The following is a 25,408-nucleotide window of genomic DNA, read 5'->3' on the forward strand; positions in this document are numbered from 1 at the left end:
AAAGTAGTAAACGAAAGGTTCTTGAGAATGGTGAAAAAAGAGTGGAGAAAATTAAGAGATAGACAATTCTTAGATAAGATGAAACCGTTGTCAATAGCACTGGATAGATGGTATAAGCAGCATTTTAGTGATATAAATGAGAAGATAAAGCAATTTGAGAAAGAGATAAAGAAGATAAATGATATGGTTAGCAGTGGACTTTATGATGGTACAATGGAGGAAAGGAGAAGAGCGTCAGTGAGATGCTGTAAGAAGTCCTATATTAGACAGGATATTCACTAGAAGCAAATGTCTAAATCTCAGCATACTGAAGAGATGGATAGGAACACAAGGTATTTTCATAATATTGCTTTGCCAAAAATAAGGAATAGTTGGATTGAATCATTGGTGATTAGTGGGAGACTAGTAAGGAATCATGCAAGAATAAAAGTTTCAACTAAAGATTTTTATAAATGTTTGTACCATTAGAAAGCTTCTCCAAATTTGAGCTTTAGAGATAGTTTAGTTAATCGATTAGAAAGGAAGAAAGCTGAAGTCCTTGAGGTGATGCCATCAGTGGAGGAAGTGAAAGAGGCAGTTTGGGACTATGAATCAACTAAGACTCCAAAAAATGATGGGTACAACATGAATTTCATAAAAAAAGTATTGGCATAAGATTGGAACAGATTTCACTACAGTTGTGATAAACTTTTTTGAGACGACAAGGCTACCAACAGAGTCTAATACCATGTGGGTGGCGTTGGCTCCGAAATTTATTGGGGCTAAGGAGATAAAAGATCTCAGACCTATAAGTATGGTTGGATATGTCTATAAAGTTATATCTAAATTGTTGACAAGAAGAATGAGGAGTGCAATACCATTTTTTAGTTAAAAAATTACAGAGTAACTTTGTGAAGGAAAAGAAGATACATGATGGAACTTCAATTGCATGTGAAATTATGCAATAGTTGAAACTGAAGAAGAAGACGTCAGCGATAATCAAACTGGATTTTCAAAACGCATATGATAGAGTTAAATGGTGCTTTGTTGATACTGTATTAGAGAAGAAGGGATTCGGTAGTACATGGAGGGCATGGATCAGATAGTGCATTAGATCGGCATCTATCTCTATTCTGATTAATGGGTTACCATCAAAATCATTCAAGATAGAGAGGGGGCTTTGTCAAGGTGATCCATTATCGCCATTTTTGTTTGTTCTGGTGGTGGATATGCTTAACAGGATGATCGGAGAGGCGGTAAGGAATAGGCGAATCTTTCCACTTTTAGTCGGTAGGGATAATATAAAATTATTACATTTATAATTTGTCAATAACACTATATTGTTCTGTCCACCAGAGGAGGACACAATGAGAAATTATCAGAGACTTTTGAGGTACTTTGAAATGATTTTTGGGTTGAGTATTAATTTTGACAAGTCTAATTTGATCCCAGTGAATTGCAGTCTGGAGTGGGTGAGTCGGATGTGACTTCTTCTCAGATGTCAGCAGACATCTCTACCGATGAGGTATCTTGGTATTAGTCTCGGAGCAAATTCCCGACTAGTAAAAACTTGGAAACCAGTCATAGATAAGGTGGAAGAAAAACTTAGCTTGTGGAAATCAAAGGTCGTTAGTAAGGCCGAAAAGCTGGTACTCATAAAGTCAGTAATAAACAGCCTACCTATTTATTACTTGAGCTTATATAAGATGTCAAATGCAGTTGCACGAAGAATAATCTCATTACAGAAGAGATTCTTTTGGAGGAAGGAAGATAGACAACCTGATCTGGCTCCTGTTAAATAAGAGATGGTCCAGGCATCGAAAAAGCTAAGAGAGTTGGGGGTGGGAGATATGGTGGTTCGTAATACTACTCTAATGTTTAAATGGCGGTGACATTTTTCAAAGGAAAATTGTTCGTTATGAAAGAAAATTGTGTGCTCCTGTAATAGCTTAAACCCTAATCAGTTGCTGTCAACTCAGATACTACCAGTGAAAAGAGGCCCATGGAAAGACATATATCAACTGCAAATAAAGGAATAACAGGTCTGACAGAAGATGATTGATGACCTTGTTATGGAGGTAGGAGATAGTAGATCCACCAGATTTTGGGAGGATACTTAGCTCCAAGTGGGAAAGCTAAAAGACTCCTTTTCGAAATTCTTGATTATAAACCAAAAAGGATCATTAATTGGAGATTATGGGTTTTGGAATGGGATAGAGTGAATTTGAAATTTTTAATGGAAGAGGAAACTCTGGCATTGGGAGGTAGATATCTTGGATCAGCTGCTTCATGTCTTACAATCTGTTAGATTGACAACATAAGTACAAGATAGAGTGGTGTGAAAATGTCACAATAAAGACATTTATTCTACTAACTCATTTGTTCCACTTCAAGTGTTAAATTCTTTCTTTAAAAAAAAAATTAAGAATAATAAAAATATATTATCTAATTTAGTTGTTAGTTAAAATAATTGATTATCCATCTATTTTTTTATACAAGTTTACAAGTCATATGTGTGTGATGTACCGATTGCAACCTACATCTACCTCAGATAAGCTCCCATCGAAATTGCCATAATCATTTTCTGCATATATATATAAAATGTAAGAATTAACAGAATTTATTATTTTTAATTATTAATCAAATATTTTAGTCTAATAATTTAATAATATATTTTTAATTTATATTTTTGAACATTGGTCATTAATTATTGTTAAAACAATAAATTTTACTGTCATCTAGCATTCTAAATCTATTATACGACTATTACTAACAACTTTGATTATTAAAAAGGAAAGTAGCCTATAGTATATAGTATGTCCGAAAATGAAGTAAGAACTTCCTTGGATATAACCCTGAAAAGCAGAAACAGAATCCCACATCATGGTCCTCTTGCCCTCTTAGCTTCCCTGCACCAATGTCTTAGTTGCCGCTCTTGTCCCCTCTTCTTCTTTCACATCCCCATCTATCGTACCCACAAACCTCTCTCCTTCTCGTCATATTCCACAGGAGGCCAGGCAAGTTTTCTTTTCTTGCTTTCATATTTTCTTATGCTGATATTATTGTTAGTTGGTGCCTAGTGTCTCCAATCATAAAAAAATGCGATTGTTTCAACTTCAGGGCTAGATGGGATCAAATGAAGGAGAGGAAAATGGAGAGAAGAGAAGAATTAGGAGGGCATACTTGGTTGTTTCATTACTGTGTTTGGTGATAAGCGTAGCAGGAGGTTTTGTTCTTGGTTGGTGGCTATACAAATACCACCCAAAAAATAAGCAGCTATGGATGGTTCCCTTTGGCTTCGTTCTCTTCCTCACACCAATCATTTGCTGTCTCTGTCTTATACTTCCCGACTTTTGCACTGCCAAAACCGATCCAGTGGATGCAACGTCCTCCTTTCATCATCCAGTTCCAAAGAGATTAGCTTGATTCTTAAGTTCTTTTGAATTAAGGGAAGTTCCTTAGCATCTGCCAGTTTTTTCTGTAATATCTTTGATGGTTCTTCTCAATTAACGAAGCACATACGCTTCCATCAATTCTCAGCATTTTTTGTTGTTTTTTTTTTTTTGGTAATTAAATATATTAGATATGTTAGAACATGACAGGGGTAGTTGGTATCTGGGCCAAATTCTTCAGTAGAAAAATGGGATATATGACGTGGAAGCTTAAGAAGGGGTGCAAGGGTAGGGTAGGGGTAAGTCATATTCACAGATGTTCCCCTCCCCAGATCCTGCAATCCAATTGGAATTGATTAGCCACGTATGGTGATTGCTGCTTGCTAAGTCTTTGTAAATGAATGCAGCTTTCAAGATTTAAGTATTTCTCCAACTCCACCCGTCCCCTTAATAGTCTGCTTTAGTTTCAAATAATATAAGCATGTTGTGTGTCTATGTTTTGAAAGTTTAGACCTAACTAAATAGAGTTGAAATATGGGTCTAAAATTGAACAAATCACGTGATTGAATAATCCTTTTCAGCAATAGGAATAATAATAATCCATGATCAGTAGGACAACAAAGTGGACGTTGCCGTTGACTCAATCAACTCCACAATGCATTGTGTTTGTGTAGCCATTTTAAATAAGAATAAGCATAGGAAATAAATTTTTAATTAGTTAACATTAGATGATTTTTTATAACTAACTTGGTTGGTCGAGTGATCACCTCTCTCATTCGCTTAAACAAGTCCGCCTTGTGTATGCAGTAGCCCATGGGTCACAAAACTTAAATGAAAGTCAAATTCACAATGGATTAGTTAGATGATATTGTAGAAAACAAAAAAGAATAGTTAATTTTTAATTGTAAATTTCTGTTACTTATTTAAAAAGTTTTTGAACTTTAGAATTTAAAATTTAAAAGAAAAAATTAACTCTCTAATTGAATTCTTTTAAATAATAGAGCAACTTGTGTCACTCAAAACCATACAGCAAAGTGGAGAACACGAACGTCCATAATCTAGCCTGAGCATGTTAATACGGTTGGAAGAGATCTTACCCCACAAGGAAGACAATCGAATAAAATTGCATGTCCATACATTATTTGTCTTTAAGGAGTCGCACCACTAACTCAATTTACTTTGCGCTATAAATATATACACACTATTTTTTATATCCAAGAGTACTTCGGTATAGTTATCATGAAAAAGTGGGCGGCTGAGCGCAGATAATTCCCCCAACTTTCATTATTATCAATTTATCATGATATGCCTTCAATTAGTAAGTGGCTATAATTGTCTGTCTGATTTTTTCTTTTCTTTTCCTGTTTCAATATTTGTATAAAAGACAAAAACAATGTATATATAGTATTATACCAAAAGATGTAAATCCGAATAACGCACTATGATTCAAGCTCAACCAATTCCACATAGAACACTAGTAACGTAGGACAATATCTCTTATAAAATGATGCAATAGTAGACAGGTCAAGAAGTACACTAGGACTGAATTTCGAAGGTAAATGTACATTGTATTACCTTTAGATGTCAGGTTGCTAAACTGCTTATAAGAATAATCAAATGCAAGATTACATATATACATCTAGACAGCTACATTCAAAGAAAAATGGCAATATTTTCATGTCCATGCTGAAAGTTAATGGAGAAAGCAGACGATGGCATCGCTTATTCAACTACAAAAGCTCAAGTCACCATGACTCATACATCAAGATCCGGACGTGTTGGGAACTCAATCCCCCTTAGTGCAGCTATGTTGTCTAAATCCTCTTTTGAAAACAATGGCAACAACCATAGCGCCTTGTTTGTGCCGAAAACCTTGGAAAACAAGGGGTAGAACATATGAAAACATCTGATAAGGGTGACTCAAATTCACAAGCTATTTATCCAGGTAGAGATCACACACTACAATTACAGGATTTACTAATAACATATTACGGCATTTCATGTTACATTGTTAAATCATCAGATTATTGAAACTAATCAAACAATGCTTTGTTCGTTAAAAGGAGCAATTGCTAATTCTTATTATTTTACGCAACTTTTACTTCCTTTCCTCTCATTTCCTATTCTTCCATTTTCTTTCTTCTCCTTTTCGCTCCTCATCCGAACAAAGCACTTCATGGGTCAGATATCTAACATCAACTTCCACAATTTCCAATTATTGTGATGTTTTACTACTTGATATTTAATGTTACCTGCTCAAAATTCTTCTTCCTTCCCAAGTCATACCTCCACCTGACTGCTTTTTTCTTTTCATAAACCTGAAACATCATTTACCAAACAGCCACTTTAGATAAAAGAACCTTAGTTATTCTCAAAATTATCCGGTGACTACTCAGTGTACCAGGCCTTCATCATAGTTAGAGCCTTAGAGGTACAACCATGTTCAACAATCAAAGCTGAATTAATGAATATCATCATCTGTTGTCACAGCTTGATAGAGCCTGACATATTTGATATTTCCCATGTTCAGTGAACAGAATCATGCTGGGTTTCAGAATTAACAAAACTCTAATGTATGTCTGACCAATAGCATTATTGCATACCATTCAAAAAGGTTAAAGAGAAAATAATATTTATTCATAAATGATTAACAATTTACCTCTACCGAAGTTGTGTTGCTTAAGAGAAGAGATATATGCATGACTACGAAACAGAGAAGACTCAGTGCAAAGGCCAAATTGAGAACTGCATCAAGGCATAGAGTCTGTAAGAAACATTAATAGCTATGAGGATTCAATAAAAGCTACCCAGATTAACTTGACTAATATAAGTATAACATTTATACTTACTAGAAGCCAAAAAGACTACAGCAAATCCCCCAGGAGACAATGAATGATTTCTAGCTCCACTGAAGAATCTGATCAAACTGGGGACCAGAGCTAAGCAATCCAGTGTTGTCTCAAGAAATGTATATAGCTATTAATAGGTGGGGGACAGAGAAATAAATTAGGCAAAACAAATACCAGAAAGAGTAGTATGACATTAATCCCTTTTCCAACTCCACCACAAAGAGTAGTATGACATTCATCCCTTTTCCAACTCCACCACCTGACCCCTCCTGTTTTCTTCTAACAGTATGCACTTCAATAATTTATAATTTGCTTTCCTTTAGAATAAAAGTACTAGGCATGTGTTTCTGTTCATTCTAACAAGGTAGCAACACTTTTCCCATCCATGTTGAGAAAGCAGTTAAAGCACATATTCCATTCGATAATTTGATACAGAAGCAAAGGATTATTAAATGGAAAACTTAAATTTTATCACTTCACTAGATCTTCTTAATGATAGAGCAGCAACTGCAAATCGACAAGACTCAAGAGGGATAGATATTTTTCTCTAATTATTTCATTGAATTGATTAATTCAGTTTTATCAATTAATTACCAGAAATGTGGGCCAACAATCATTTCATTGAATGATTTGATGCAGATGCAACCGATATGTAATTGACAAGTTCAGTGTTATCACGTAATAAAAAATGTCAAAACCTTCCAAGCGATATGCAGAGGAAGAATCCCAAAACCTTGTCAAGAATATATAGAGCACAAAGAAAGTAGCAACTATGGAGACATGGAATTACCAAGAAGAGCAGAAAATACTTGTAGTTACGTGCTCCAACGCAATTCACCACCCAAATACAATGATGATCCATCTTAAGAACGCATCTTTGGCCTGCAAAATACATCAAGGAGACAAAGACAAGGTGAAGCATGCTTGTGCATATAAAATGAATCATGCTCCTCTATTGGAAGAGACATACAAACAGAGCAGTGATGGCAACGGGGTGGCTTGGCATTCTGGCATCGAGTACAATAGGCAGTGGAAGAAGAGGAAGAAGAAGCCTCAGCTGCAGCCTCGGACTCAGGTGCAACTTGAGAATAGAGTGATATAGGAGTAGTGACAGCTTCTAAATCGTGGTGCCGAGAGAGGGGCAAAGGCCTCCAATTATGGGGGACAGAACCAGGGTCATTCAGAACCACCATGAAGTAGGACCATGTCAACAGTATAAGCTGCAAGCAAGCAACAACTACTAGCATTGAAGATTGAACAAGAGAAAAAAGGTTAAGTCTTTGAGAGAGAGAGAGAGAACTGACAAGGATGTGAAAAAGGAAGAGAATGAGGAAGGCGAGCGGGGAATGGGAGTGGAACAAGAGAGGGCCCCAGGCGATGATAACAACGGCGTAGTAGGAGAGGGCGACGATGGCGGCGAAGAGGAGGATCATGAAGTAACCGAGAACGCGGAGAGCAGAGCAGAGCTTGAAGAAGTTGATGTGATCCATTCGACGAGCAATTGAGGTGATTGGAAACCTTACTGCTGCTGTTGTTCTGCTCCGTGCCGGGAACAGCCGTTTCCAGATATCGGAAGCCAGGGTGCTGCGATCCCAATTTCCAATTCAGATTTTGGAATTCCGGTTATGCTTCTCAACGGGCTTTGCAAATAAAGTAAGAAACAGCGAAGCACCCACTTTATGGCGATGGATCGAATGCGGGGTCGGGTCGGATGTTGTTGAGCGAACTTACATATTTCAATTCCAATTCCAATTTGAGATGGAATGGTCCGTCCTTGAAGGTTCCACCGAGTTAGAGCACCTTCTTAGAGTAGTGGATTGATCTATTAGAAAAATTATTTGTCGATTTTAAGTAGAATACAGCGAGTAGAAATACTTGCAAAATGTATTTGGACATTCAAATTAGTCGAATAATTTTAATAAAAAAGTAAATTACAAGTAAATAAGTAAATATAATAAATAAATAAGAAGGTGTGAATGTATGATTTTTTTTTGGAGTTATTTCTTCTTTTTTTTTATCATAGTTCTGAAACTAAATTAGACCGGTCAGCTCAACCGGATTAATTGAGAATTGGTCATTAGGCATCCAGCTCAATTCGGTTGGATTTGAATCCTCTAAAGTTTGAATTTTACTTTAGAGAATAAAGTGTGATATCTCACCATTGATTTCATAGGTGGGACCAAAAATAAATATGAAAGAAAAACTATTTAAGGGTAAAAAATCAAACTTTACTCTTTAAAGTGAAATTCAAATTTTAGAGGATCCAAATCCAATTCGGTTAGTCTCATAAATTGCCTGACAAAAAACCAATCAAACCGGCGATTAACCAGTGAACCGCACAAAACTAGCCAATTTTTTTTAGGGTTTCTGCCAAAAACTCTTATTAAGTTATTTCTTTTGGTCTTAGAAAGCATGAAACTCGAGCATCTCAGCTCCATTGATGAAAGATTATAGGTTGAATTTATATATTTGAAACTATATATAGGTTTTTTAATAATTTTATTTAATATTTAATAAACTGGTTGAACCTGGTCGAACCAGTAACCCAGTAACCTTACCAATTTATTGACCGATTCGGTTCTCGCAACCTTGCTCCTTATAAAGAGTTAGAGCCCGTTATGCTTGACTCGAACTCTGTCGATATTCTCGATAGGTTTCGCCTTTCTTACCGTATCAGTTTGTGATTCTATTGTTATCTCAATTTGGTTTGTTACGTAAGTCGTGGCTTTTGCGTCCGAGTTTATAGCAGTTTGTGGCCGAGGTATGACGTACGTATCATAGCCCTCAAACCTTTAGGTAAAGGGAAGAAAATAGGTTGAGCTTTTATTTGCATACCTCAGCCATTTGATGTGGCGCATGTTGGAGGTCCCCAGCCCCCAAGCTTGAACTGGTTCCTTTGGTGAATCTGAAAAATCTATTTTGTATATTTTTATGCATGAACATGGCACTAAGTTCCTCGTGTCCCTTTATGACTTAATGGATATGACATGCGGCGCGAGACTCGATGCATCTCTATGCGTTTGATCAAATAACTCCTTGAATAATTTTTTATGAACGGTTTGGATTAAAAACATAAGGAGATGGGCGGATGCACCGTTTAGTAACCCACTGTTGTCTTAAAATTTGTTCTTTTTTCAATGTTAATTTTGTGTTGAAGTTTTGAAGGAAAAGAGTTTAATCCCCCATTCTTTGCAAATGGGTAAAAAAGGTTAGTTTTGCTTGTTCGTTTTGCTTTCTTTTTTGGTTCTCTTGTATTTGACTTTGTGCGAGAAAGATGGGTAAGAAAAAAAGTTAAAGTAGATGAGAGTGATCCTTGATGTTGGGTGGACGATAGTGTGAAGAGTTAGGTTTCTCGGTTTGACGACGTTGAGTCTGTGAATGTGCTTGATTCAGGCGTGTGGGTCAGAGAGGGGAGTCAGATTAAGATAGAAGTGTTGCCATGTGGGAAGAGTGATCGCGTATGTGAAAATTTGCGCAATTGGCCTTATTTTTATTTGTATTGTTGTTTGCTTACAGAACTTGGTGTTAGGCTTCTTTTTTCTAACTTTCAATGTGGTGTGTTGTTTTTGTTGAACTGTGCTCCGACATAGTTACATCCAAACTCTTGAGGTTTTGTTAGGGCCTTCGAAAATTTGATTGAGATATTAGAACAACCTCCTTCTTTGAGATTTTTTTTTTTCGCTATTTCAAGCAAAAAGGGTTAGGAGGGGCTTATGGGTAAACCTGAGTAGTCATCCTGGCAGATCAATTTATGGTCTATATAAATCATCTTTTAAAGGTTATATAAGTGCTAGGCGCTTTCTGCAAGTATATAACTTTTATTCATAGTGATTTTCGATTTGGCTTTGTTTGACTGTTCAGGTTATTGGAGCTCACCTTGTGTCAGTTAGTCGGATATCTTGGCATAGTTCTTCTTCTTCTTCTCTTCTCTGCACTTTTACACTTTTTCTGCTAGGGTTTCTTTTGCACCATGAACAATTAAATCTCCATTGTTAAGATTAAGAGCTCTGTTATTTTAATGGATTAATACTATTATCATTCTTCTTTTAAGTAATGCACTGGTTTATTTTCAAGGAATTGTTTCATTCTTCATCGTAAGAATTAGAGTATATTGGAAGATAACTCTTTTTCTAATTGAATTCTTGTTGAATCTTAGAAAAGTTAAATCACTTGAATAACAGCTTGAAATCAATTTCACATAATTCTCTAATTACCTGAACTTAACATGACACGTGACATATAATCATCTTATCTTTGGGTACTTAGGGCTTGTGTGACTCGTAAACTAGGATTGGATTTAAAACTTCTAATTTAAATTAAGTGACCAATGAATTGACGGTTAGTTTGGTTAGAAGAGATTAAATTGCTAAGGAATTAAAGTTTAATCAATTAGAATTTGTCATGAATTGAACCTTTGGATGATTAAAGTGAATGATAAGAACTATTAATCCAAAAATTTAACATCTCTAAAACCTTAACTATTTTCTTAAACTATTTTCACCAACCGTTTATTACTTGCTTTTGGTAAATCACCTTAAAACAACATCTCATATGAAATTTTATATATTAAATTTATTTTTGAAAAATTTCACTCAAATTTATATTCTCAGACAAATATACTTTAGATCAAGTATTCTTTTCTTTGAATCGAAATCAAGATATCTACCACCATTTTGCATAATTGGAGATCAAATATAAATTTTTTTTTTGTTTTTTTGGTCTGAACAATACAAAAAGAGAACGAAAAAATGTTCTATACTTTTATTGGATTGGGCTACAAGACCCAAGGCTTCATGTGAATTCTTAACGTACCATTAGTTAACTAGCATAAAGAAGTACAGCAAAGACAAAAAAAGAGCAACAAGATGTAGGACCTAACAAACCTTCTAACAAGGACTGGGATAGTCTGACTCGTTTAGGTTTGGCCTGCCGATGCCTATGGGTTAAGCGGAGCTAACTCGTTTGTTTTTTATTTGTTCACAACCTTCAATTTTTAAGTCTAGACCATTTGTTGCCAATCTGACGGATTAAATGGGTTGATTCATTTATTTGTTAATTTCTTTTAAATAATGATAAAAAAATCCAGTTTTAAGCTTTAAAATTTTATTTTGACAAGAAATTCCACTTTTGGTAAAAAAGAAATTTGTGACTCAAGTCGAATCAAAGAGAAATATTTAAAAGGATAAATTATCAAAATCATACCTGAATTTTAGAAACATAAAAATAATCTTCACTTTTCATAATGACAGAAATGCCCTTAAAACATTATACACCACGACAAACATAGAAATTTGATTTCTAGAGTTTTTTATTTTTTAAATGTATTATTGATAATTGATAAAAACATCGCCAACAAAAGCTATTTAATATAAAATCATTTTTTTAGGATAAAAATGTCTAAATTTTTCTATTCATGGTTATAAAAAATCACACTAAAATCAAATCTCTAAAGTACTTTTTAAAGGTATATATTTAATATTGAATATTTTTATCGCATTTAAAATTATTTTAAAGACTTTTGTCATCATTAAAAATAAAAATTATTTTTGTTAGTATCTTAAAAAATCAATATTTTTTTTTGTGATTGAAATAAACTAAATAAAGAAAAACAAAACAAAAGATCTGTCTAAATAGAGGGACAATCATTTTTAAGACTACTCTTAAACTCCTCCCAAGGTGAAGAAAGCTCAATATGAGAAAGTTGTAACTTCATCGCCGTCTTTGTCATAGTATCTGCCACCGTGTTTGCATCTCTCATAATCAAACAAAAGTCAACACGCCAATTCCAATGCATGATATCTCTTATTTTGAGCACCAATAGATCAATAAACCCAAAACCATCTTGGTGAGTAGTAACAAGATTAAATGTTTCCACACAATCTGTCTCACAAATAACATCTCATTGACTTACATCCCAAACTAAGAGATATCATCTCCAAATAGCAAACAATTCCCCTTGAAAAATACTATTACTCTCAATCATTCCCAAACACCCCCTTTGCCAATTCCCATTACAATCTCTAATATAACACAAGCAAAACCAACACTATCACCCGAACCAAGATAACTAGCATAACAATTAATCTTAAAAGTACCAATGGATTGGGGATTCCAAAAACCATTTAGAGTAGAGGGAAGGGACATATGTTGTAATTAAAAAATATTCCTAAGCTACTTTTCTGAAGTTAATGCCACACAAATAACATTTTTCGGAGGCCAAGTTTCATAAGGATTAAAGATGTCATTATTCCTTACTCGCCATATCCACCAAAGTCTTGAAAAGAACTTGAACGGATGCTCTCTGCTATGATACAAGAACCAGTTCTTCAAATTCAAAGGATGACAAGAAATATCCAACCTATGACATACAAGCTGAGCTTCCGGACAATCTCGAATACAATATAAAACCGATTCCTGGTTAAAAAGACACATTGGGCACCTATCCGATGACAACATCCCTCTTCTAAAGAAAAAACTTGCAGTAGAAAAAGTCTCCTTAAGACACAACCAAGCCAAAAACTTGTACTTTTCTGGAACAAGCTGACGCCAAAGCCAAAGCCAATTCTCATACTCCTCCCAACCAAAAAGCTTCTTACACAACCACAAGTAACCATTGCGTGAGTCATAGACTTTGGCCGTAGACCCAAACCAATACCAACCCACTTTCGGACCTGCTTGCACATCTGGATTGTAAGAGAGAATATTACCTTTCAGATTTTGAGATAAAAGAGAATAAAGAGTATCCAAATGCCACCTACCAACCAACCAAATATCCTGTATCCGGAGATTTGAATTAGAAATGTGAACATAATCCATCTCATTAGATAACCGTCCTTCTCTCCTCCAGCTAGAAAACCAAAAATTCTGGTTCAAATCCCTAATATACCAAGCAAATCCATCCTTCCAACACTTCCCAAGCCTTGCAAAGACTCCTCAAAATGGGAGAGCCCTTATTCTTAGGACAACTAAAATAGTTATATAGAGATTATTGGTATTTAGCATCCAACAATTGGACCCATAACTTGTTTGGCTGCTAGAAAAAAGTCCAAATTAGCTTCCCAAGAAGAACAATATTCACACAATAAGGATCTCTAATCCCCAAGTCTCCATATTTTTTTGGAGTAACCAATACCTTCCAACTAACAAGATTCAATCCTCTTCTATCAACTTGTCTTTTCCAAAGAAAATTCCTCATCATAGACTCCAATTTACTAATGATTCCTTTGGGAAAAATAGAGACTTGCATCTGGTACGTGGGAATAGCGGCTGCAACAGAATTAACCAAGTAGAGTCTACTAGACCGATTGAGTAAACTCCCTTTCTAACTTGCTAGTCTACTTTGAATCTTATCTAGGACACCATTGAAAGCTGAACGGGTCACCCTATAATGGGTAAGGGTAACCCTAAGATACTTGCCCAAGTCCTGAAAAAATCTGATAGAGGATACCCCAGTGAAAACCTCTTTCCTAGTTACAGAGACATTCTTAGAGCAAAGCGCTTTAAACTTCTTCACATTAATCTTCATCCCAGATGCTTTGCAAAAAGTCTCTAAAACCAACATCATATTTTGCACTTGTCTCTTTGTAGCTTTACAAAATAGAAGCAAGTCATCCACAAATATTAAGTGGGATATTCTTGGTCCCCATCTAGAAACAGCAACCGACTCCCACAAGCCCAAATCAACCTGATGGCTAATAAAACATGCCAATCGCTCCATACACAATACAAAAAGATAGGATGACATAGGGTCTCCTTGTCTAAGACCCCGGCTAGGAGTTAAGCCATTCAGACGATTCCCATTCCAAAGAATAGATAAGGAGGAAGCAGTGACACAATTCATAATCAAATTAATTGTAGGAATAGGAAAACCAAAGCTCTTAAGGGTATGAGCTAAAAACCTCCAATTAATTCTGTCATAAGCTTTCTCTTGATCAATCTTAAAGGCTAGTGTGCCTTTCTTTGATTTAGTCTTCTTCATAAAGTGGAGGACTTCTTGAGCAATAATGATGTTGTCAGGAGCTCCTCGTCCCGGAATAAATCCTCCTTGAAGCGGGTCAACAATCTCCGTAAGATGAGGACGGAGACTATTAACAATGACTTTCGTGATGATCTTGTAAACTACATTGCAGAGACTAATTGGCTTGAAATCCTTCATAGATAATGGTGATTCAACCTTTGAAATAAGAACCAGTAAAGTCTCCATCATTCCCGGATCAAGAGTAGCACCAGAGAATGCCTGCTTAACCAGCTTTCAAACATCAAGACCAATGATCCCCCAATATTCTTTGAAGAAGAAAGCTTGAAACCCATCAGGACTCGGAGCTTTAAAGGAGTTCATGTGAAAAACAGCTGTTCTGACTTCCTCCATAGTAACTGGTGCCGTAAGATTATTGCAAGCTTCCTCATTCAGAGAAGGAAGAGGCACATCACCAAGGCAACACAAATCAACATCATCCAAATGACAGAATAAGCTTTTATAGAAAGACCCTGCTTCTTGACTCAGAACCTCTGGATCAGTTTTCCACACTCCATCCTTGAGAAAAAGGCCATGAATTTTATTATGCTTCCTTTGCACAAGAGTTTGAATATGAAAGAATCTTGTATTCCTATTCCCGAACCTTATCCACTGCTCTCTGGACTTTTGGAACCATAGGAGGTCTTCTTGCACTAGAGTATTATTATAATCATCAAGCAACTGTTGCTCTTTCTGACGCAAATAAATGCTATCCACTACTTCCAAACGCTTTTGTAAATAATTAATATGCCGCTCTAATTCACATTTTTTAACAAAAATGTTACCAAATACCTTCGAGTTAAACTCTAGTGAATTCTTCTGTACTTTCAAAAGTTTGCCATGAATCCCTCTATTATCAGACCACCATGACTGATTCACAATATCCCTATACCCCGGATGAGTAGCCCAAGCAGCAACAAAATGAAAAGGTCGATTCCCTTTAGGCTGAGGACGACCTTTACAACGCACTAGAATAGGACAATGACCAAACTGAAGCCTATTTAAAACTTCTGCATAAGCCTCTGGAAAGATAGATAACCAACTACTATTTATACAGACTTGGTCAAGCTTTTTTGCCACGTCAACATATTTTTTCACCCTCCTGTACCAAGAAAATCACCTCCCAATAGTCTTCAGATCAAACAAATCACTATCTCCTAATAAAGTAGCAAACATGTCTGCTATTTGATGAGAAAATTTGACTTCATTAAAATCACCGAGAACAATCCAAGGTCCTTGAAATACCATGGATTGTGCAACAAGATAATCCCAAAGGAGAACCCTTTTATTAAATTGAGGACTACCATAAATACCACTACACCTCAAAACTAAATTATCAGATTGAATCTCAATAGTAACACTCTGATCAAAAGCATCAATGAACTTATAACAAACACCCTTCATAGAGGATAGAAACCAAATACTCCCCTTATGCCCCTCTGCTTCCACTATACCAAAAGAGTGATTCCCCAACTTTTTCCAAAATAATTTTAAATACTAAAAGGGGAGTGAGTTTCAACCACAATAAAAAAACAGGTCTAAATTTTTTAACAAGATTCTTACAATGCACCTGGGCTAACTTATTAGAAGCACCCTTAATATTCCAAACAATCATATTTAAATTATCAATAAATAATAGGGACAGAATAAATAAGAACATAAATTCTAAATAGAATCACCAACCTCAATAAGTGGTTTGTCCTGCGATATTGGCACACTCTTATCCTCAATAAAAAATATATTTTTTTTAGAAAATAAAAAAAATGTAAATGTTTTGTCCATTTAGTCGTAGGTCACTTCATTCGTTATTTTTTTTAATAATTTAAAATTTAAACAGATATAAATTTAGAAACAAAAACCGTCCGTTTAAGTGGGTGATTTAGCCCATTTTAAATCCCTAGTTCAATCTATAGAGCTTGTATATAAATTATTTAATGTGAAAAAAAAATTCTATTTCTTTTAAAAAAAAAATTTATCTTTATTTGGAATTCAATTTCATTATTTAAAATGACTTAGGGTACATTTGGGAAGCTTTAAAAGTAATTTTTTTGATCTTTTGACTTATGAAAAGTAGTAGTATTAATATTTGGTGCAATTTTTAAAACTAAATTGAAGCTTTATAAGAAGCTATTTAGGAGCTTATAAAAAAGTTAAAAAATAATTTTTCTCATAATACTACTACTTTTTATCACATTTTTATAAAATAAACACTTTTAAAACTAAAAACTTAAATACAAAAAATAAGTTACTTTTAATATAGTCATTTATTGCTTAAGTTATTTTTTTAAAAATAGCTTAATTAAATTATTTTTCCAAACTAGATCAGTTCGGATAAACAGCTTAATTAAGTTACTTTTGAAAAAATAACTTAAATAATAAATATTTATATTAAAAATAATTTATAAATAAATTATTTTATATTTGGATTTTTAATTTTAAAAATACTTATTTTAAAAGAAAAATAATAAAAAAAACTTTTTATTTAAAAGAATTTATTTTTTTAACTTCTTAATAAGTACATAAAATTGTAATTTAATTTTGAAAGTTGTACTTGATATTAAATACTATACCTTTTCATATATTGGATCCTTAGTTTTGTTTTTCATTATAAATGTAACGTTTCTCTAATTCCTCTTAAAAAAATTTGTCTTTTAGTTTCTTTTTAAGAGTCCAAACAATTAATTTCCTTGATTATTTAGATAATACTATTTAATTAATATATTCAAATTTTGTGAAATGTGCAAAATTTTTATCTACAATCTAGGTTTTTTTATAAGTGTTAAAAACTTAAAATGTATGGAATTTAAAAAAAAAATCAAAGCTGATGAAAGAACATACAATAGTTTTGATCTTTTTGGGGCAGAATCCAAAATTCAATCCCAAGAAGGACAGAATAGAACATATAAAATTGGTGAGTTGTTAAAACAAATGCTATGTGCGTGTAAAGGGTTAACACCTAATTAATTATAAGATATTTAGGTGTATTTATACGTATTAATATATTTTTAAAATATATTTTATATTTTAATATAATTTATATAAATAATTAATTTGATAATTAATTTTTATACAACTTAATACGAATGATTAAAAAAATAGAATAATTTAAAATATAATTTATAAAAATATTTTTTTTATATATATTTAATAGAAATAATTTTTTAAAAAGACAGAATAATAATTTACTACCTATATTAATATTTGATTAGTCTTTATTTACGTTAAAAATATATACACAGTCACGCGGGTTCATTATTTATTTGTTGTTACAAAATTTTAATAAATATAAAAGGTGTTTGTTACGGTACGGTGATAAATTTATACGTATCGGTACGATAAAAACGTGGACAAATAAAAACTTGACGCGTAATTTATATTATCCACATCAACATTTAAATTTTTTTTTTAAAATATATATCATATCATTAATTTTACTAAAATATCCTTATAATTTATATAAAATTGACAAAAACAACCTTTTATTTATTTCTAATAAAAAACTGAAACATCCTTATTTTTATTTCAGAAAAATACTATCCTTATAAACCTAACAAATATCAAAATTTAATAAACTTTAATTTTTAAATTTCAAAATTCAAATAATTTAAAACAAAAGTATCGAGAGAAACAAGATCTGAAAAATACAAAATTGCTCTTCAATCTTCATCTTCTTCCCCTTTCCAACCGTGAGACGCAATTCCGACGGCTGCGGCGGTGAGCGGCGGTGAGAAGACAACAAATGAAAGAGGACCACCACTTTTCAGATTTGCAGTTCATCACTTTTTTTCTCTTTGGTTCAACATCTGCATTTTATTATCGTCAATTTATGCTTTAATGGTGTTTCGTATCGTTTTACAGCAAGGTTTTGATCATGTGAATTTTTTTTGTTGTTCTCCTATTATTGAGTTGTTATGGAAAACAATCCTAATATCTAGGTATTGAACTTATTAATCCACCGAAAAACAGAATATCAATTTTGTTCCTTTGTTCTTGTTAGGTTTGCAATTCATCACTTTTTTTACTCTTTGATTCAACCTCTGTATTTTGTTCCTTTGTTCTTGTAAATTTGATTTCTCAATGTCTCTGTTATACTATTAAGAATAGCAATTAGCAAAATATTTGATGATAGTCGAAAATCTTGTCAAAGTGCATGTTTCTTATTATCTATCCTAGCATATCTGCAACATCTTGTTTGTTACTAGTTGTAACATCCTTTCTTTTTAGTCTTACACTAGTAATTGTTATTTACTTCAAAGTTAATGGGATAGATCAAATGATCCATATCTCAATTGGCCTCACTAGAAGCTTAGAAATTGAATCCTTCCAAGTATAGTCTTGACTAGCTATAAGGTTCAAGAACTCTATCTCTCTCTCTCTTTATATATACCAGTGAGCTAAGTTACTCTTTTCTTCTCTTTATTTCTCAAATCACTTGTGTTTACCACCACTTCTTTTGTAGATATCTATTACATGTCATGAATGTGACAACTCCAAGCAAGGACTTCCTGGAGCTTGTGAGAGAGTTGCTTGAACTCTTAATAAAGGCCAGAAGTCATAAGAGTTTGACCAGGCAAGAGGTAAATGTTTATGCAAACTATGAAAGAAAAAAAATATTTTACCTATCATTCTATACCAAACCATGAATTCCATTCTTCATCTATCAGTGTCTATCAATTTGTGCCTTCATGTTAACTTTGGGTTTTGATTTATGTAGATATGCTGAAAACAGCACCACCATCATTACTACTGTTTGTTGCAAAAAGCCTAGATGATGACGAATGGTATGTAAGAAAGATTAGAGAATAACGCAAAAAAAGTTATGTGAAGTTGAAGAATGTGAGAGTGGAAAGAGGTTGGAAGAAGTTGTAGTGTGTTATTATTTTGCTAAAGTTAAAGAAGAATGACCATTGTTTTATTGAATTCTTTTGATTTCTTGGTTTAATAGTTGTAGTGTTATTATTTGAATGTCACATCTGTTTTTTATTTTGTGGAGTGTTAACCACATGTTAAGTGATTATTTAAATTAAACATTACTCTTCTTTATAGTTATGTAGATATCATGAATGTTATTTGGTATTTATATGAAAAATGAATCCATCTTTATTCATTTATATATTTTGTTGAATTATTATTATAATGAGAAAATTAGGACCAGTGATCGATTTAACCACCACAACTTGATTCTAAAGTCCTACAATTTGATGCTATACAATGTTATTGGCTCAGCTACCAGAAATTATAATAAGTATAAACAAAAATATGCAAATACAAATTAAAAATTTGTAATTATCATATAATCATGTTTGATTTATGTTTAGAGTTGGTTAGTTTCATTCCTTTTACTTAAAAATTTCTTATGCATTATATTTTATATGGATCCTTTTGTTGACATTATATGAATGACTTTATAGAATTAAAGATTCAGAATTCTTATTTATATAGACTACAATAGATATCCTTAAAAGTTCGGATCTTTATTTTACTAATTTTTTGTTTGGTCTTTCTATTATTTAAAAGTTTTTTTCTTAAAAAAAATTATAAACTTAAGACAATTGGTTGTAAAATTAAAGAACTTACCATCTTTGATTAATTTAATAATTTTAAGTTAATTATTATTTCACATTAATTGGTCTTTTCATTATATTTTAAATTTTTTAATTGTTTTTTCTATTATATTTTAAATTTTTTACAATTTTTTATAGCTTAGATCTTAAATCATGGACTTTTTTGTTTTAATTATGATGTTTTATCTTATCAAATACTTTATTTTTCTTTAATGATTTATCTTGTAAACAGCATACTATACTATTATATATATTTTACCATGCTTCAATACTTGAGTTTTTGAATTAGATTTAAAACAGTAAAACACTAATTCAGAAGACAAATACAAAGAAGCTTTGATAGCTGATCTGGTAAAAATATTCTAGATAGTTGATCTATCATAAGAGCAAGTCAAAGAAACTGATTCACATATACATTCACATCTTTTTTAGGCTTTATTACAACATTGACAAAATTAATTAACAGTACCTACTATACATTCACATATATACACATTCACATGAAATATTGATATGTTCAGAGTCCCCAGCAGCAGATAACTGTGCTGCTTCTTCACCTTTGTACGGAATTTTTTTTGTTCTTTCCTTACATCCTTGCAAATGCCAGTTAGGCAACCTTTTTGTTCTTAAGCTTCTCCCACTTTTTTCCGTCAAATGCCTACATAAACTTTTATATTAGTTAGAATATTTGCAATTTACAAGAGTGCCAGTTAAAAAAATCTTTAATATTATTATCAAAGACATTGTTCATATACAAGAGAGTCATATATATGACACTTTCTTCTTTAATTTCTTCTTTTATATGCAATCGACCTCTCTCTATTATATACTCTTCACAAAAAACTATGGTCTTATCAGACAGTGTTAAACCTCACAATATATGCATGAGTAAAAAGAAAAAAAGCACATGCACAAACAGAGAATGAGACTTCATTAATTAAATTTAAGTCGGTTAACATCAAATGAAAAGTTTCCAAACACAGGGACCCTATTTGTTCAAAGGAATTAGATTAATATATTAAGCATTTTTTTTTGTCTGCTATATATAGCCAGAAATTATTTTTATTATTTTAAAAGCAAATTAATGTCAAACTCAGGCGCATTTACAATTTGTTTCCTTAATATCTTTTATACCTCTTCTAGAACAATCTACTATTTAGGTTTTCTTTATTTAGGTCTTTTCTTCTAATGTTGCTTCACTTGGAGTGGTCTCTTTAATCTAAAATAAAATCAGAATTTTTAAGACAAGTTAGGGTGGTCAAATAAGGTCCTAATTTTCTTTTCTAAACTGCACCTACTAAGCACCCCACTTAAGTACACTTAGCATTATTGATTCATTTAATTACTATAGTGCCTGGTTTAGGATGCAACCATGAAAAGAATAATTCAAACTAGTAAAACAAGCATTATTGAATGTGGCACATTTTTTACATAGTGAATGACCAATCAACAATAGAAGTTAACTTGGTCATAAAGAATTTTTGTCTAGGAGGATATGTAATTCTTCCCTAACTTACTTGCACATTTTCTCTCTCTGCAATTATAATAATTATTTTATATAATAGTTTGCATAAAAGTATATCTCAACTACATATGCAATTTCAAGCGGTTCTAATGAATTAGAGTAAATTGGATCAACTTAAATCATCTAAGTGCTTGTTCATTGTTAAAAACTTGAGAGAATTTTTACGTAATATTTTGCATAAACATTTACCTCCTGCCAGGTCAAACTCCTCTGACTTCTAGCCTTTATTAAGGGGTTCAAGCAACTCTCTCACAAGCTCCAGGTAGTCCTTGCTTGGAATTGCCACATTCATGACATGTAATAGATATCTACAAAAGGATTGATGGTAAACACAAGTAATTAAGAAATAAAGAGAAAAAAAGAGTAACTTAGCTCACTAGTATATATAGAGAGAGAGAGATAGAGTTCTTGGACCTTATAGCTAGTCAAGGCTATACTCGGAAGGATTCAATTTCTAAACTCCTAGTGAGGCCAATTGAGATATGGATCATCTGATCTATTCCATTAATTTTGAAGTAAATAACAATTACTAGTGTAAGACTAAAAAGAAAGGATGTTACAACTAGTAACAAACAAGATGTTGCAGATATGCTAGGATAGATAATAAAAAACATGCACTTTGACAAGATTTTCGATCATCATCAAATATTTTGCTAATTGCTATTCTTAATAGTATAACAGAGGCATTGAGGAATCAAATTAATAAGAACAAAGAAACAAAATGTAGAGGTTAAACCAAAGAGTAAAAAAAGCGATGAATTGCAAACCTGACAAGAACAAAGGAACAAAATTGATATTCTGTTTTTCGGTGGATTAATAAGTTCAATACTTAGATATTAGGATTGTTTTTCATAACAACTCAATAATAGGAGAACAACAAAAAAAAAATTGACATGATCAAAACCTTGTTGTAGAACAATACATAACACCATTAAAGTATAAATTGACGATAACAAAATGCAGATGTTAAACCAAAGAAAAAAAAAATAATAAACTACAAATCTAAAAAATGGTGGTCCTCTTTCATTTGTTGTCTTATCTCATTTTTCAGACATTGAATTGAATTTGTCCTTAAAAGCTTGTTGCTTAAGTTTCTTTTGCCATTAGTATAACTTTAATTTTCTGTCATACATTTAATAAGTCAACCAGTTCTCTCAAGAGTATTAGTCACGTGTTCAGTACACATGTTTAATTTGCATGACGATCACCGTAGTACAGTTTATATATCAAAAATTTTCTAGGGCTTGGTTCTAGTTTATACGCTCCTTTAACTTGAATATGAAAATAAAAGTGGTGTTGGATTCGGATATGAGGAATATAGGTACTTTATATCTATGTGGTGTTAGTAGAACAGAACTCGAACCATGCGAATTTTTCATCAGTAAAAAAATTGAAAACAACAAACAACTCGGAGGGTTCGTTTTCTAGCTTCCAAAATTTATATTTGTCCAACCACAAGTCAAAAATTACATAGTCTAATTTGTGTACTATGAGTTTTTTTAATTTTTTAATACAAATCCGACCGTCTGATTTGTGTACTTTGAATTTTTTTAACTTTTTAAACACACTTCCATCATAATTACGTAATTAAGTGAAAGAAATAAAATCCAAGCATTCGATATTCAAAATGAACCACACCTAAAAAGAAGAAGGATAAACATTGAAGATGTCTAGTAGCTAGAAAGATCGTTATTACAATTTAGACGTACAAGTAGGTAGGTAGGTAGGTAGAGACAAAACTAAATAATAATGAGCATAATCATGAAGAAGACGAGGGCCAGCTAGGGCTAAGGCCGCAACAGAAAAGGCAACAAAACATAAGACAAAACGAAGCAGAGAAGTAGGTAGACGTGATCGATGAGTTCTGAATATTGTGATGATACTTTCTTGTTTGCTTATTGATTATGATGATCCAATAATCTGCTTAGAATGGAAGATTTAAGCGCTTGTTCAGTTCTCATCGTGATCCCTTCTGGAAGCTTCACAAGAACGTGTTGGAGCATGATGCTGCTCTCGTTGACGCACCACATGCTTCCATGCTGCACTTGAAACTCCAATTCCCGCAATGCATTCAGCAGTTTCGCACCAGGGTGGGTCCCACTCTCCGACTGAACCCTCACCATCGCCGCCTCTTCTCCTATCATCTTCACCTCCACCTCCACCTCCACCTGCACCTCTGCCGCCTCATTCTCGTTATTGTTTTGGTCCACGGAGGAGGTTGTGGTGGTGCTCTGGTTGTCCATGCTGTCGCCAGTTTCAACCTTCACCTTCTTATTATTGTTGTTCATCGATGACTCCTTCTGAACCTGAGTCTCTAACTCTTCGATCTTTGCCTTCAGTTCGTTTATGTAAGACACCGCGTCGGAAAGCAAAGAAGCCTTGTCCATCCTTGACACGTTTGGAACCACCGCCCTCAGAGCATAGAACCGGTGGTTGAGCTTCTCCCTCCGCTGCCGCTCTGCCTCCACGTGGTTCAGCGGGGTTTCACGCCCTATCCCTGGTTTCCTCCCTCTCTTCTTCGGCAACCTCTTCTCCGCTGCCGCCATTGGTGCACCACAGTCCGAGTCTGAATGCTCCGAATCCACGAAGGACGATTGACGCGATGAGCCGAACTTCCCCATTGACGAGTGATCCTTATTCTTTTTCTTCTTGTTGAGTGCTTCCGTTTCCTTTCTCTTTCTGACGGCATCTTCTTCGTGTGAGTTGTCTTCTTCTTGAACGCCGGCGATAATGCCAATGTCAGCGAAGGAGATGTTCTGGTCGTCGAAGAACTGTATAGGATTGAGTTGCTGGTGTTGCGATCCAAAGAGGGACTTGGTTTGTTGAAGGAGAGCCCAGTTTTCAGTGATGAGATCGTAGGAACCCATTTCAAGAACGCCATCGGTGGTTGGAATGTGTACGAGAGTTCGGATGCCATGCATATAAGCTTCTTTAGCTCTGTCACAGTCGCAGAATTGAAGGTCCCCGTTGAGCCAGATGGGAGACCCCGAACCAAAGGCCTTTCCGGGTAGCGAAGAATACAAAGCTTCGCCCATAGGAAAGGCGCGTGTCAAAGACATCATGTAGAACCATTCTCCGTCATTGTTATTGTTGCTGTTGTTGTTGAACTTTCTGCATCTGTCCGTCACTGAAATGGGGTAATGAGGAATAAGTCTCGGGGAGGAGGCGTCTTTGGCGCCTTGGAAATGGCCGTCTCCCCAGGAGAGAAAGAGATTGCCATTGTCGTCGTTGGTTGTGTGCCAGAAGATGCCATAGACCCACCATTCTGGTAACTGGTTTTGGAGTAGGAAGTGAAGCTTTTGCTGAAGGGTTGGTGTGTTTTCTTGTGGGATAGACACCAGAGAAGATGATGAGGAGGGAGAGATTATCATGTCCTCCATAATTTGATTTGATTTGATGGCTTCTTACAACTAATCCGCAACAAGTGTTTAGAATGTTTGGAACAGAATGCGAGAAAAATTAAAATGAAGGTGGCTGGTTGAGAGTGGAGAGAAGATTATAAGAAGGGAAGAGGTAGAGGGAGAGTGAAGTAGGGTAGATCATCAAAGGGTAGGTTTCATCCATGTCAATGGCGGCAATTGGGTGTCACTATTGGCCACCACAAGCACGTGAAAAGAAAGCGAGGCGCTTGAGTATGTGTATGTGTATGTGCATGTGCATGTGCATGTGTATGTGCATGTGTATGTGAGCGAGTGACATACCAAGTTATATATTATTATTGCATTGTAGGGTATCACTGTCTTACATGAATCAATGAAATAGCCATGTTTACAATTATGTTCATGCCATGTACATATAGTAGTAAATGTGGGATACATACAATAATTAAGGAGTTAAATCAAGTATTTACTTCTCCCGCTATTACTATGTGGCATTAACTGCCTTGTCCTTTTTCGTATCAGAGTACGACTATGATTGGAATTAACAACCCGAGTCCGGATACCACTTTCATGGCGTTATACGTCGGAATCAAACCTTCTATCTTTTGTGCTTCAATTTGCTCCACTACTTCATGTAACCACAATCAATTACAAATTTACAACTATATATCAATAAAAGTGAAAATTCAGGTGCCTTATTTTGGT

The 25,408-nt window shown here is 33.9% G+C and overlaps 2 protein-coding genes across 2 annotated transcripts; both read right to left on the reverse strand.

Annotated features, from left to right (window-relative positions):
• Nucleotides 1-4,839: 4,839 nt before the first annotated feature.
• Nucleotides 4,840-8,048, reverse strand: LOC130932951 (probable protein S-acyltransferase 12). Its single transcript, XM_057862422.1, has 7 exons — nucleotides 7,525-8,048; nucleotides 7,191-7,440; nucleotides 7,011-7,102; nucleotides 6,221-6,347; nucleotides 6,031-6,116; nucleotides 5,624-5,689; nucleotides 4,840-5,243 (listed from the first exon to the last, which is right to left on the reverse strand). Exons 1-7 carry the CDS (start codon nucleotides 7,708-7,710, stop codon nucleotides 5,127-5,129), a joined length of 924 nt encoding a protein of 307 aa, XP_057718405.1. The 5' UTR covers nucleotides 7,711-8,048; the 3' UTR covers nucleotides 4,840-5,126.
• Nucleotides 8,049-23,218: 15,170 nt separating this feature from the next.
• On the reverse strand, nucleotides 23,219-24,703 carry LOC130932608 (transcription factor MYC2-like). Its single transcript, XM_057861962.1, has one exon. It carries the CDS (start codon nucleotides 24,701-24,703, stop codon nucleotides 23,219-23,221), a length of 1,485 nt encoding a protein of 494 aa, XP_057717945.1.
• Nucleotides 24,704-25,408: the final 705 nt, after the last annotated feature.

This window comes from Arachis stenosperma, chromosome 6 (assembly GCF_014773155.1).
Source record: "Arachis stenosperma cultivar V10309 chromosome 6, arast.V10309.gnm1.PFL2, whole genome shotgun sequence".
NCBI classification, from domain to species: Eukaryota; Viridiplantae; Streptophyta; class Magnoliopsida; order Fabales; family Fabaceae; genus Arachis; species Arachis stenosperma.

What these genes read in the sequence shown, in the direction of transcription:
- LOC130932951 (XM_057862422.1), bottom strand. Translation starts at nt 7,710, where the DNA reads ATGGATCACATCAACTTCTTCAAGCTCTGCTCTGCTCTCCGCGTTCTC. An exon ending in AGTATTTTCTGCTCTTCTTG is followed by an intron (nt 6,348 to 7,010) that starts GTAATTCCATGT and finishes ACCTATTAATAG; the next exon opens with CTATATACATTTCTTGAGAC. An exon ending in GGAAGAAGAATTTTGAGCAG is followed by an intron (nt 5,244 to 5,623) that starts GTAACATTAAAT and finishes TTGTTTTCCAAG; the next exon opens with GTTTTCGGCACAAACAAGGC.
- LOC130932608 (XM_057861962.1), bottom strand. Translation starts at nt 24,703, where the DNA reads ATGGAGGACATGATAATCTCTCCCTCCTCATCATCTTCTCTGGTGTCT.